This window comes from Spinacia oleracea, chromosome 3 (assembly GCF_020520425.1).
Source record: "Spinacia oleracea cultivar Varoflay chromosome 3, BTI_SOV_V1, whole genome shotgun sequence".
Lineage (NCBI taxonomy): Eukaryota > Viridiplantae > Streptophyta > Magnoliopsida > Caryophyllales > Amaranthaceae > Spinacia > Spinacia oleracea.
Window position 1 is genome coordinate 2,974,175 of NC_079489.1, and position 12,260 is coordinate 2,986,434.

A 12,260-nucleotide genomic window follows, 5' to 3' on the forward strand; every position below is an offset into this window, starting at 1 on the left:
AGTCTTATCAATGTTGGAACTAGTTATATAAACAGAAGTGTCGCATGTTTGACCTAAGAAAAAAATTTGTGATATAAGGTGAAAGAACAAATAGCTAGCGATTAATGAAATACGAAATTAAACATGATGTTGAAATAACTACAAAACTAAAAAATCTCCATTTATAATTGGTAAATTTTGTATTCTGGTGACTTAATCAAATGACTAATCGGTTACTTGTATAACGGTGTGTTTTATTTACCTGATTTTCACTTATTTTTCTTGAATTTATATGAACTTAATTGAACTTATCATAACTTATTATAACTTATCAAAACTTATTTTAGTTATAAATTATATTTGATCAACCCCTATTTTCCTAAACTTATCTTATCTGAACTTAACTGAACTTATTTTTCCTAAAATAAGTGAAAATAAGGTGAACAGAACATAGCCTAAGTCTTAAATTGAAATTGACTAAAACCAAACAAGATTCATATATATGATCCATTTGCCAACTTTATGAATGATGTTACACTAATTAGATATTGTTACAAAGTTCAAAGTTAGCAATTACTCTTTAGATTTCCTGCAATAGAAATCCTACACATTAGACCCTGCAACCAAATTGAAGAGCCATGGAAATGCATGTTTCATTTCATCAAATATCACTGGATGTCAAAAGAGTAAAATTACAGTCTGAATGAGCACGTACATTTCTGTACTAATATAGTAAATGTACAGAAACAGGGTAAACAATATTACTACATAATAATCATAATCATAATCATAATAATAATAATATAGACAATTACATCAGAGCAGGTATAATAAACGGGCTCCAAAACAGACTCGAACCCTTAATTGGTTAATTAAGCATATTCTGAACTCCATTCCCATGGCTGTATATCCAAATTAGACTCCTGTACAACATAAACTTTTACTAAACCATTCAAAATCCCAGCTTTCTTGGTTAAGTTCTAGCTTTGTCTGAGATGATGACCTAGAAAAACGCAGGTCCATCCGAAACTTGAAAACCTCTCTTCTAGAACCGCTTTCTGCTGAACGAGCTTTTTTAGTCTTAGGTCGGTCTTAATGACTCTATTATCAGAAAGAAAAAGAAGAGTTCTGAATTTGTACAAAACATGGCAGTTTACCTCCCACATTGAGATTTTCAAAAGTGAAATCCGCCATTTTGAGCTGCAAAAACCCCGAGCTGTATGTTGCCACCGAAACAGAGTACTCTTCAACGTTTGCATTGTGGTTGATGACCAAGTGCCAAAATAAGACCAATCGAGCTTCAAAAATCCAAATTCAACCAACTCCGTTCTTCATTTTTCCTTTTATGTCCAAAATGCCAAAACAATAGAATTATCCGGTACACGGGCGGGGTGATGAATGAAGCTAGAGGCCATGGTGGGTCCGACTAGGCAATGTGGAGCGGGGACTAAATTCAACGGAAGGATTTTGCTGCTTTACATGCTCCCGTAATAGCTGTTTGGATACACGATCAACCAATATGGTGCGTCCATTACAAGGGTCCCCCCCTTGACACGATCTTTCTCTTTCGACCTGTTTTACATGGTTTCCATTTTTGGGACTCACTAATGTTATAGCATGGGGTCCAGATCCAGATTGCATCCCTCGAAGAATATTTGGGTTCGGGTCATGGTAACAGGGCGCATTCTGGAAAACACTGTTTGGAGATTTAGGCAAGGTTCCGAAACCCTCTTGCATGTAAAGAGACTGCTGTGACTGTGAGTGATGAAATGGAATAGCACCACTAACACCAGTAAGGGGTGTTGATGAGCCAGATGTGGTTCGGGGGCTCGATATAGGAGAAGGTGACATCATACCGTTTAGGTGTTGAGGTGACCTTGGATTCAACAGTGGGCTGCCAATTGGTGAGACAGGACAAGATATGTTCCGCGGAATGTAATACTCGCTAAGAACACAAATAAAAATAAAAATAGGATCAAAATCAGATCACGGCATAAAAGAAATATCTTAGTTGATGTCTATACAGGAAAATGGACCAACTGAATGAAAAAAAAGTGTCAAGGAAAAAGTGGTCAAATTAAGAAACCTGGAGCGAGGTCGAGCAGGTGAAACCCTGGATGAATGAACAGCAAGTCTTTCAGAGTCCAAGCTGGAAAGGTTCCTCTCAACTCCCACCCCCTGAAGATGGTTTACATGACAATAAAATTTAGGTCATTGTAGATGCACAATATATAATTAACTAGTTAGCACCTGTGCAATGCACGGTTTATTTATATGTTTTTGAACAATTAGTTTATTCAAATATTGCATTAATATGGGTGGAAAATGGTACTTTTAAAGTGTGCATGAGTTAACACTTTTGATTTTCAGTATCAACAACTAAAAAAAGGAGTTGAATTTAGATGCAATAAATAAAAAGGAGATCATTTCATAATTATTCCACATTGGATATTTAAAAGTCATCATTGTTTCCAGAATAATAAATTTGTGGTAGTTCTTTAATGTCTAAAAAACTAAATTAAAAAAAAAAAAAAAAGAGAGAGAGAGAGATTTTGGAAGGAAAAGAAAACTGCGGTTTAGTATAATATACATATAGATATAGATATGAAAAGGCAATGGATGAAATAAGAACATAGACCAACATCAAAGAGACAATTTGGATCAGCCAGCAAAAAAAAACTGAAATAAATGAAAAAGACAGAAACCAAGACGTACCAAAGACCTCGTCCCATTTAGAATATTAATTGGAATTGGAGTATCAGCTGGCTCGGGACTTGGTATAGGCCTCACTAGCGGAGCAGTATTCTTGACAAATGGGTGTTCAAGCAGTTGAGCTGCAGAAAGGCGCTGTTGTGGATCTCGCTGCAGACATAGCTTCACAAAACTTTTTCCTTCATCAGATAGATGATCGGGAATAGCTGGTAATTCTTTGCTGTTGCCTATTTTGAACATAGCAGCAACCTGCAAAAGAAACGTAATTTATCAACACAATCTACTTAGTACAGAAATATACAGTATTCTAATACGAGGAAATAAACGACACAAAATAAACCAATACATAACCCACAAAACGAACGGAAGTATTACAAAAAACTTGGGTCATTACAACTTCAATACAGCATGAAGAACTTATAATACACATGAGAATGTTTTGTAAGACCTGACACAGATTAAAACTATACATCCAATTGGCGTCCTGGTGAGGGTATCGCTGACTTGGAGTACGCAGAAAACGATAATTAAGAAGATAATATTATGTTTAGGAGTGTAAATGAACCGGTTATAACTATTCAGCCAATTGGAGTCCTGGTGAGGGTATCACTGACTTGGGAGTACACAGAAAAAGATACTACGGAGTATTATGTTTATGGTTATGCATATTATTAAACAAAGGACAACAAGTGCAATTTCATAACTAAAAGGAGAAAATTGGAATTTAGCAACAGATCCAGCAACAAGCAACCAGAATAATTGTCAACAGCTACAGAAACATTAAAGCAATGTCAGACGAAATTGGTAACATCGAAACCATCAATAATGGCCTGGCTTAATGACCATGGTGCTTTGAAATAACAGATACAAAATCGGGCCTTAAACATTCTGCAAATCACCAGGGTGCTCAATGGTTGTCATCAGTGTTACCTAATTCTCTAATCACCCCACGAACCGCGAACCAAATAAACGAATTATAACATGAAAATGGTAGAATTTTGGTCTAATTTAGCAAATTCGATAGCGAATTGCGTACCCGTACCCAGTCTCATACTAGCGAATCAGGTAACAGGGTTGTCATAGTTGTTTTTAACAAAGGCGAAAAACAAGGCAAAAAAAAACAATAGGACCTCAGAAAAGCAACTTTGATTCTTTCATTAACGTGATCATAAAGCACATACCCCTTCATACTGGCTCCATGGTGGTTTGGTTGTCGCCATTTCCAAGACAGTACAACCAAGGCTCCATATGTCAACAGCAAGGTTGCAACCATTTGAATTTTTAATAACCTGCATTTGAAAGAGAACTGAGGATGAAAATACCATCAGGAAAAATACAACTAAACCCACGAGCAGAGATAACATTCAGATGCTGACCTCCGGTGCCATCCAGTAGGGGCTTCCCTTAAATGACAATGGACATGACTGTCCGGTAATCTGCAAAAACAATATAAACCAGTAAGTAGGGTTCTTACCTTTGATATGAAAACAAAGATGATCTGAACAATCTTGAATCAACCTATATTTCTAGCTTTTTTTTTTTTCCCGGCTCAGGGACCATTAAAGTGGATGGGGTACTCACATGCTTTGCCATACCGAAATCTGCCAACTTAACACGGCCATTGGGGTCAACAAGTAAATTTGCACCTTTGATATCCCTGCAAAAGGTAGCTCATGAACAACAAATACATCTCTTTCCTTCACTGAAATTACAACTCTAGAAACTTGTACTTTATGACACAGAAAAGGTATTAGCCAATAGCCATTAACAAACATTGACAGCAGCTAACATATTTTACCTGTGAACAGTGTTTTTTCCATGAAGGAATGCAAGCCCGGAGAGTATTTGTTGGGTATAACTACGTATTGCAAGTTCACCAAGCTGTCCATATTCTTGAAGAAGCTTATAAATAGACCCACCAGACACGAATTCTAAGTATATGTATAGTCTATCACCAACCTGTAAACAAATGAAAAAAAATAAAGGATTAGACAAGTGAAACAAATGAGAAAGGTACAAATCTGTAGTATCTGATTCTCCAAAACTAACATAAAAACCAATACTAAGACGGCCTGAGAAAACTAACTTTCATATGCTTAGGGATTACCAACGCTAAATTCAAGAATGAAGGGAGAAGCAAATTTACACTTTAACTTCAATAGGATCTAAAAAACTGACTTAAACTTACAGTTTCTGAACCATAATACTGCACAATATTTGGATGACGTAGGCGGCTCAACAAAGCAATTTCCTGCACAAGGGGTAAAAACGTTTATTTTAAACGATAGTGACGGTCAACTATTTGCTAAATGAAAGGCCTATAATTAGAACGAAGTCAATGGACAATGGAATAGCGGCAGCATAGAGCTCACAGAATCAAGGGAATGCAGTTACAATGTTGACACATACTTTAAAAGCAAGTCATTGTATAGTACTATAGTGAACCTACATAATAGCCTAACAGCAGTTCGCAACAACTCCAGATAGAGAAATTACCTAGTTAGCTTACATTTTGGGTTCCAATGATGTTACTATTAGGTAAATCTAAGCATTTGATGTCATTCAGCACACCTGAGTCGTAGAAGAGATATATTCCGGTTCTTAAGTATATCAACAAATCACAAAAAAGAGGGCTAGAAGCTTACGGAAGTAGGTTCGTATAAACACCGACAAGAAACATCTTACAGACTAAAAGATTCCAATTACCATACACATGAATAAGTGACGGCCATATATCAAAGTAAGAAAAGAAATGCCTCTAATGGCTTGTTATATTTCAATGCAGCAAGATAAGCTAGAGCTACAATGTGGGAGGGGGCTAAATACCTGTTGAAGCTGCTTAGCACTTTCCTTCGACTTTGGATCATCAGAAAAAAGTGTGACCTCCTTCATGGCGCACATTTCACCCGTTTCACTATGTCATGATAAAAAGAAAGACCAAGTCAGGAAATATTCCTCACTAAACTCTCTATCAGTTAATTGAAGTTCAAAGAAAAAAAGGTAACAAGAATCTAGAACTGTAACCACCTATTAAACCCAAGATAGACGTGTCCAAATGTTCCTCGACCAAGCAACCTCCCTTTCTTCCAGCGTGAGGTGGGGCTCGGAAGATTCTCTGCTCTAGCTGGGCTTCTTGGAACAGAGGGAGATGTTGCTGCTGAATTCCCATGAGAGAACGGAGAAGGACTTGGAATGGTAACAGGAGGAAGAGGCAAACGATGACTCTGCTGTTTTCCATCATCACCCCAGCTTGCATGCATATCGGAGCCGGAACCTGCAGCTCTAGGATGAATAGGAGTCACAGCACCACTTTGAACTCTAGAGCTTGGCCCAGGGCTAGTCATTCTGGGACTAGGTATTGGAGAATACTCTGGACTACCTCTGCTTGGTTGTTGCCAAAATAGCTGTCCTGAGATATCCCCTCCCATAGAATTGTGGCCAGAGTTTTGGCCTGAACCTGGACTAGAGCAGTGACCAGATCCAAGTAAAGTCACGTCAGGGTAAGGTTTACTAGCCCAGAAGGCAGCATTCAAAATTTGCTCAGAGTTGGGTGTTCTCAGTGGACTTCTGGAGGGGCTAGACATCGAGCTGTCGGGAGCACTGCAAAAAGCACCATGTGGAGGTACCAGCAAATTGGGCACATGATTGCCCAGAGGCCTTCTTCTTCTTGGGGAGGCAGTAGTACTTTGATTGCTTAATGGAAGGCTAACAGGTTTTTGTGCTTCTACATAATCATTTTGAGCAGCTTTGGTTGCCTGATCCTTGAGTACCACACTAGCAAAAAGAAAATATTAAGTCACTAAAATTATCAAGTACCCATTGTATAATCTTCATTTTGAAGAAATAAAATGAGAGAAGACAACAATTGCTAAAGGGTATCCAAAATCAAGAAAACAGAGAAGGCAAGAAGCTTATTCCTCACCTAGAAGGGCTTCCAGCAGCAGTTCTTGCCCCAATATCAAGGTCAAATGCTTGGGGACTACGCAGCCGGGACTCAGTAAGATCATCACTTTCTATTGAGCTTGCACTCGAAACGGAATTAGTAACAACATCACTGTCCAACTCTGCAGGATCTGCCCTGCTCCTAATGCAGGAAGGTCTTGGAAGAGGGAGAAATAATGATGACTTGGAGCTCTTTTCTGTTCTCGGTTTTGACGATAAACTGATTCCAGAATCAGTGCGACTTACATTGGCAGGATGCAGACCAGGAAGGGGAAGTGGCTGCGCATGAGGCCTTTCAGCAAAACTTTGACACCTTCCGACATGCTTGGATACTTTCGACGGAGAAGGGGATCTGGACTCCGCCCTAGATTGAGCACCTCTCTCCGAAACTGTGTCAATGCAATGCCTACGAGATGCTCCTGATCTACTATCTAATTTCACATCAGATGAGTTTCTGAATTTTCGCCTTATTGCGTCAAGGATTGTTTCATCGCCAGTTTTTTTCTTTGCGTCTTTAGATGATGACTTCCCCCACCATGAAGGCATAGTTTTGTTTTCAATTATTTCACTAAACCAAGTCAAGGGAAGATTCTCCAGTAACAAGTGCAACCCAAGTTCACTCAAGTATACAGGGATAAGTTATCATAGTATGTCTAAAGTAATAAATTTGAGCACCATCATAAACCTCCATAAACACTTCAAGGAACTTCGTTGTTACCAATGGTTATATAAACTGGTTTGAGTACACAATAGAACCAATTCAAAAGATAGTGATCTGAAAAAAAGAAATACAAATATCAATGACAAACTTTCTTGAAAATGAGGAATGCTATTCATTACTGCAGGTACAATGCAAGCTGCCTGCAAATTACATCGGGAGCAAACCAAGCAATTAAGCATCAAAGATAATCAACTCTACTATATAAACGTAGAAGCGACCTCCAACAATTCCATATTCTAAAGAACCTTTGACCAAGTTCTGATAGTTGATAGACTAACTGTACTAGTCCACCAATATGCAGTCCAGCATGATTTATTCAAACAAACAGATCTTGGAATAGCTCAAAAGATAAGTGACAACTCTCCCCTTACCTATCAAAACTTGTTTTCCATGTCCAAATCGGAAAGATGCTACCATACTGCTCCTCACAAAATTCAACTCCGTACATAAACTCCTTACTATTTCCTCTCACAAAGGCAATCTTTGCCTGTCAGATTTACTTACTAACACAGGAAGAGAACACGACAAATGATAAATCCAAGTAAGAATTTAATTTTTTCCAATGAAGTCAACTTAGGGAAATGTCTAAGTTGATTTCCTTGGAAGAAGTGAATTCTTCCTTGGATTAATCACATCCTAGAGGACCCAGGTAGAGAACAAAGATTATTCTTGTAGATTCATTGTCAATACTACTGACATTCCATAAGGTACACTGCTTCAAGTTTTTCCCTTTTGCTTGGCGAACCACAGGAAATGGTAAACCATTTCCGAGAATGGTATTTAGAGTACACTATCAGGAGATTTTCTCCCGGAAAACCTCCCATTTAATTCGTGAAAATTCAAAACTTCCGCCCTAATTGCCTACGAACCCCAAAAAAACCCGCATGTGCTCTTGGAGATTGGGTTATCATCCCTCAGCAAAACCCCAAACCATACCTCCAATAACCCACCCGAAAACCCGACCACACCTCCGATAACCCACCTAAAACCCCGACCACACCTCCGATAACCCATCCCGGAGAACTTTTCACTCTCCTTGAAGTGTCGAAAAAACAAGGCTTAGTGCCTTAGTGTCTCAATTATAACTTGACTAATTCCACCGATAATTTGTTTCCTAAATTAAAGTCTGGATAATTTCTTCAACTTTTTCCTAGTCAATTGTCAACTCCAAATAATAATCTTTAGTCTTCCCCATTTTAGAACCAGGTCTCTGATATACCATTCCTTGAAATTAAAAAATCCTACTAATCATTTATAAGGATCTTAATTTCCTAAAACGTCAAAAAAGGTATCCAAATATCCCAACCTCGATAGAAATAGCATACCTAACAACCAAGTCAATCCAGTCCTAAAATAAACGAAATTGTTGCTAAAAATCATACTAACACACAAATTAATTCCAAAAATAAATTAAAACTAAGAATTAAACACTCAAATTATATCCTTTAATAAAGATCTGACCACCTACAACAAAAAACAGATCCGAAATTAAGCAAAAAACAGCAGTTAGAATTTACCTGAAATCACCAGCACCAAATCGTCGAAATAATCCGACGAATCTCAATCATTTCATTTCCTTTTTGTTCCACTAAAACTAAAGCAGTAAACCAACGAGTTCAGAACTTCTGGCAAAATTATGCACCAGTGAAGTGCGTTACACTGAAGCGAAGAACAACGAAGAGTGATTGTTAACTCTGGGAAATTAAATCTAGATTACAGAACAGGAATTGAATAGTTAAGCTAAGGAAGTGCAGATTGAACTGAGAAATTCAGCCGAAAAAAACTGAAAACCCTAGAAATTTTGATGAAAACCCATTTATTCGAAATGGAAAATAAAGAGGAGAGAGAGAAAATGGGAAGAATTTGAGAATTTTGTTGGAGAGAGAAAGTGAGAAAGGGATGGAGAAAAGAGGAGAGAGAAAGAGAGTGTTGTTGCGTCTCCTTCGTTGAGCAATGGAAGTTTTTTTGTTTGAGCGTTGATTTTCCGCATTTATTTTGTTTTCATTTTTTCTACTAGTGTTAATAATGGAGTACATGCTTATTTTTCATGCTTTTGTTATCCGAAACGATGAGTTAGGTTAGTCTTATATTACGGGTTAATTTAACTTTATTTTTATATTAAAAATTTCTTAATTTTCTTTTTAATTTTTAAAAGGTTATCCGAAAATGATGAATTAGGTTGGTCTTATTACGGGTTAATTTTATTTTATTTTTATATTAAAAAGTTCTTAATTTTATCTTTAATTTTTAAAAGGTTGTTTATTCCTTTATGTCTCCGTAGATGAGTAGATGTCATAGGTAAAAACAAACATAGATGTTTTTTTTATAGGTGTTCATAGAATGTTCGTGAGTTTAATCAGTAAGTAACTGAATCTTTATCGGATTTTTATATGGCGGCATTGTAAAAACTAATTCAACATTTGAAATATGGAGAGAAGAGGATAATCGTGAATTTAAAGTAGTGGGTTTGTTAGGATGTTTTCAAGGTGAAATGGTTATTGTTAAAATTATGAGTAACTCGATTGCAAATTTGCAGAAATTGAGATGGAACAGAAAACAACCAACAACACGACTAATTTGAAAAGATTTATAATTATCCTAAAGCATGAAACATTCATGGATAAAATATGTGTGTAATTTCACGACTCAATTTCCTAATATTCGTAAGTGTTAACAAAATTTTCAGGATCACTTGTAGAAATATTTATCATCTAAGTACGTGAAAGCATTGGGAGGTGATTATTCTAAGGAGGAATTAATTTCACTTCTTTCGAAGAAATCAACATATCTCAAAATTGATTTCATTGGAAGAAGTGAAACCATTATTTGGAAAAATCATTTTTACCCAAAAAAAACATACACAATTTAAATACATGAAAGCATTCACAAATTACTTGAAGTTTGACCATGAAAAAGGCGGAGTATAGTTGAAAAGAAATAAATGTAGTTCGCACAATAACATCCAAGAGAATAAGTTCTTCCTATAGTAAGTACGAAGTACTATATAGTGAATCTAGGTGCAATGAGCAAGATGCTTCTTTGCACGGTAAGATCTAACACAATCAAATATGTACGGAGTAAAAATGCAATATTCAACAAGTGGGAGCGAAATACACCATGGTACCAAAACTATCATACAAGTGATTATCCTCTCCTCGTGTATTCTTCCTTAAATAGTAATCGTATACGAAATACAGAGTAATTATTTTCTACCTCAATGACAAGCAGACGGGATTACCCTTTAAATTTAAAATGACGTAAAAGTGAGAGTTAACAATATCAATTTAGAGTCCATAATGAAAGAAAAATGATCATGACATAAACATTACATCATCAAATTACATCATTAATTAGATTCAAAGTAATGTATATAGAGATTATCCTTATACATGTCATCTTCTAATACTCGAAGAAATCACAAAAATACTTAAATTGTAGAAGTTTCCAAAGACCAAAAACGAATTAGTCGGCTGCTATTTTGACATGGAAAGTGGAGCAAGTGCATGCACTAAACTACTCATGTACATTTCCCAACTTTTTTTTATAAATAATAATTCAGATAATAATAAAATAAAATAAAGAAATCGTTAATGAGTAGCACCAAATTTAACAATGAGGCCATGGGCCCATGAGAAATTAATAAAAATTAATAAATATTTATATTTTGTTATTTAAAAATAAGTGCTAGAATTAGTAAGCCATCTCTTGACTAGTTGAGTCTTGCCTATGAATTAACATCAAGACAGTTTTTTGCAGTCATGAAAAATTGAAAATGATGCAACTAGGATTTTGGTGTTTGCCGTTTGGTAACAGGGATAAGAATGTGTTACTCCCTGTGTATTTATTTAAGAGATACACTTGTTTTTTTCAGCCGTATTTATTTAAGAGATACACTTGTCATTTTTAGTAACTTATCAACTACACCATCTAATTAAATAATACATCTAATTTACCTTATGACCCATCATCTTATTAAACAAATAATTTCATATACCCACCTCACCTCCCACCCCACAAAATGACATGGTCCCACTTGTTTACTTATTAAAATATCTATCCAACCCCATTTGCTTTATTATTTTATTTCATTCAATTTTTCTTCTTAATACCCGTGCCCGGCCAAGTGTATCTTTTAAATAAATACGGAGGGAGTATAAAGTTATAAACCATGTGCATCCTTAACCCTCGGTCAAGTGTAAAACAATTTATCTCTCATGCTTCTCCTCCTTCGGTCCTTCCATCTCAATCTCCACTAACTTGACATACCTCTTGCTCCGACCCTTTTATTTTCTCTACAACCTTGACCCAAAATCTCACCTCTCTCCAACCTAATTTTTACATATATCCCTCCTCAAAATTTAAAAGTTAGACAAAATAAAGTCATAAATAAAAATTTACATGGAGCATCAGATTATTTATCTCTTGAAAATTTGTTCAAGGCCCACAAATGTATTACGTGGATGTGTGTGCCAAAGCTTGACATCGGGGTCAGATACCTGACCCAAGTCAAGAGGTGCAACTACTTGACAATACTAATATGTCAACATTGATGAGTTTATGCATGAAAGGTCAAGTTGCATTTGACAGTAGTGGTAAGTAGACCTGGTTATCGGGCGGGTCGGGTCAGGGCGGGTCAAAAGAGGATCGGGTATTAAAAGGGTCATTTTTAGCGGGTCGATAATGGGCGGGTCAAAAGCGGGTTGCAGGTCAATAGCGGGTCATTAGTGGGCGGGTCAATAAACGAGCAATGAAAAATGAAAAACAAAAGAGCCATGTGCAAGTACAAGTGAATACGAAGCTATACAAGTAATTTTTTGTATCATTACTATTTTAATTTTCAAAATAATTGTAGTATAAGTTTGACCCTATAATGACCCTGTCCAATAAAGGCCCTGTCCAATAAGAA

General features: G+C 36.5%; 1 protein-coding gene across 1 annotated transcript; it reads right to left on the reverse strand.

The window, feature by feature from the left end:
- Nucleotides 1–607: 607 nt before the first annotated feature.
- On the reverse strand, nt 608–9,351 carry LOC110784147 (mitogen-activated protein kinase kinase kinase YODA). Its single transcript, XM_021988567.2, has 12 exons — nt 8,872–9,351; nt 6,614–7,408; nt 5,719–6,465; nt 5,518–5,605; nt 4,880–4,942; nt 4,490–4,650; nt 4,273–4,348; nt 4,068–4,127; nt 3,873–3,980; nt 2,695–2,940; nt 2,066–2,157; nt 608–1,924 (listed from the first exon to the last, which is right to left on the reverse strand). The coding sequence occupies exons 2-12, from the start codon at nt 7,177–7,179 to the stop codon at nt 1,384–1,386; spliced, it is 2,748 nt and encodes a 915-aa protein (XP_021844259.1). The 5' UTR covers nt 7,180–7,408; nt 8,872–9,351; the 3' UTR covers nt 608–1,383.
- Between the last annotated feature and the right edge of the window lie 2,909 nt (nt 9,352–12,260).